At 47.1% G+C, this 1,140-nt stretch overlaps 1 protein-coding gene across 1 annotated transcript in view; it reads right to left on the bottom strand.

Moving 5' to 3' along the window:
* Nucleotides 1-59: 59 nt before the first annotated feature.
* Nucleotides 60-1,140, bottom strand: part of LOC107182934 (stefin-C-like) — a 3,423-nt gene continuing 2,342 nt past the window's right edge. The window contains exon 2 of the mRNA XM_015563348.1: nucleotides 60-643. Within this exon, the coding sequence (XP_015418834.1) occupies nucleotides 305-643 (339 nt within the window). The 3' untranslated portion in view covers nucleotides 60-304. The remainder of the gene's footprint in view (nucleotides 644-1,140) is intronic.

Below are 1,140 nucleotides of genomic sequence, written 5' to 3'. Positions count from 1 at the left end.
CAATGGGGGGGGGAAGGACACATCTATAATACTTTTAACAATAAAGATAATTTTATTTATTTTTTTGCAAAAACTTTAAAATGTATTTATTTAGAGATCACCTCAGCCCTCTTGGAAAGCAATTTAGTTAAGATCACTGATTGGGAGGAAAATCACGCTGTTAAAGTCAGAGGCAGAGACAACAGGTTGGTGCAGGGCAGCCCCTCCAGCGAAAGTGGCACAGCATAGAGGCGGCGTTCATGACCCCGGCACGCGAACACGTGACAGAGAACCATGTGCCGAAGGTACAGTTCAAAATTGAGAACTAGAAATAGACCAGCTCGTCCTGCTTGGTCTTGTGGGTCTGATATTTGCTCAAGATGGTCTCTCTTTCAGGAGGGAGACCTTGAAACACTCGAAGGTGCACGTAGTCATCATCTGCAACTTGAACCTGCAAAGAGAGAGTGGAGTGAGGGGGGCAGGTGCTGCCTCTGACCCCAAGTCCTTGTGCCTGGCGGACTGTGTAAGAAAAGCCCTGAGGAACAAGAGACTGAGTCCCTTCAGGGCAGCAGTTCTCAACCTGTGGGTCGCGACCCCTTTGTCGGTCAAATGACCCTTTAACAGGGGTCGCCCTAAGACCACCTTGCATATCAGATATTTGCATTATGATTCATAACAGTAGCAACATTACAGTTCTGAAGTCGCAACGAAAATAATTTTATAATTGGGTAACAAAATGAGGAACTCTATTTAAAGGGCCAACAGATGGAGAACCACTGCTTCAGGGCATAAGCCACTGAGGTGGTGACATTCCCATCTTCCTCTTTCAGGCGTAGCAGGTGCCCATCATCCCAGCCAGCACCCCTGGGATGCTACATTCGCTCCTCAGAGTCCGTAGTTGCCAGAAGGCTCAGTCCTCTCCACCATGGAAGCCTGCAGGTGTGCATGCACACTCATTTTATTTTATTATTTTAAAAATTTCATTATTGATTTTTTAGAGAGAAAGAGAGAGGGAGAGATACTTTGACTGATTTCCTCCTGCATGCGTCCCCACTGAGGCCAGGGATCCAACCTGCAACCCAGGTACCCGCCATTTACCGGGAATCAAACCCAAGGCCCTTTGGTGTGTAGTTTGATGCTCTATCCATTGAGCCACACCAA

The sequence above is a fragment of the Myotis davidii genome, unplaced genomic scaffold, assembly GCF_000327345.1.
Source record: "Myotis davidii unplaced genomic scaffold, ASM32734v1 scaffold5872, whole genome shotgun sequence".
Classification (NCBI taxonomy): Eukaryota; Metazoa; Chordata; class Mammalia; order Chiroptera; family Vespertilionidae; genus Myotis; species Myotis davidii.
This window is presented reverse-complemented; position numbering and strand designations above follow the sequence as displayed.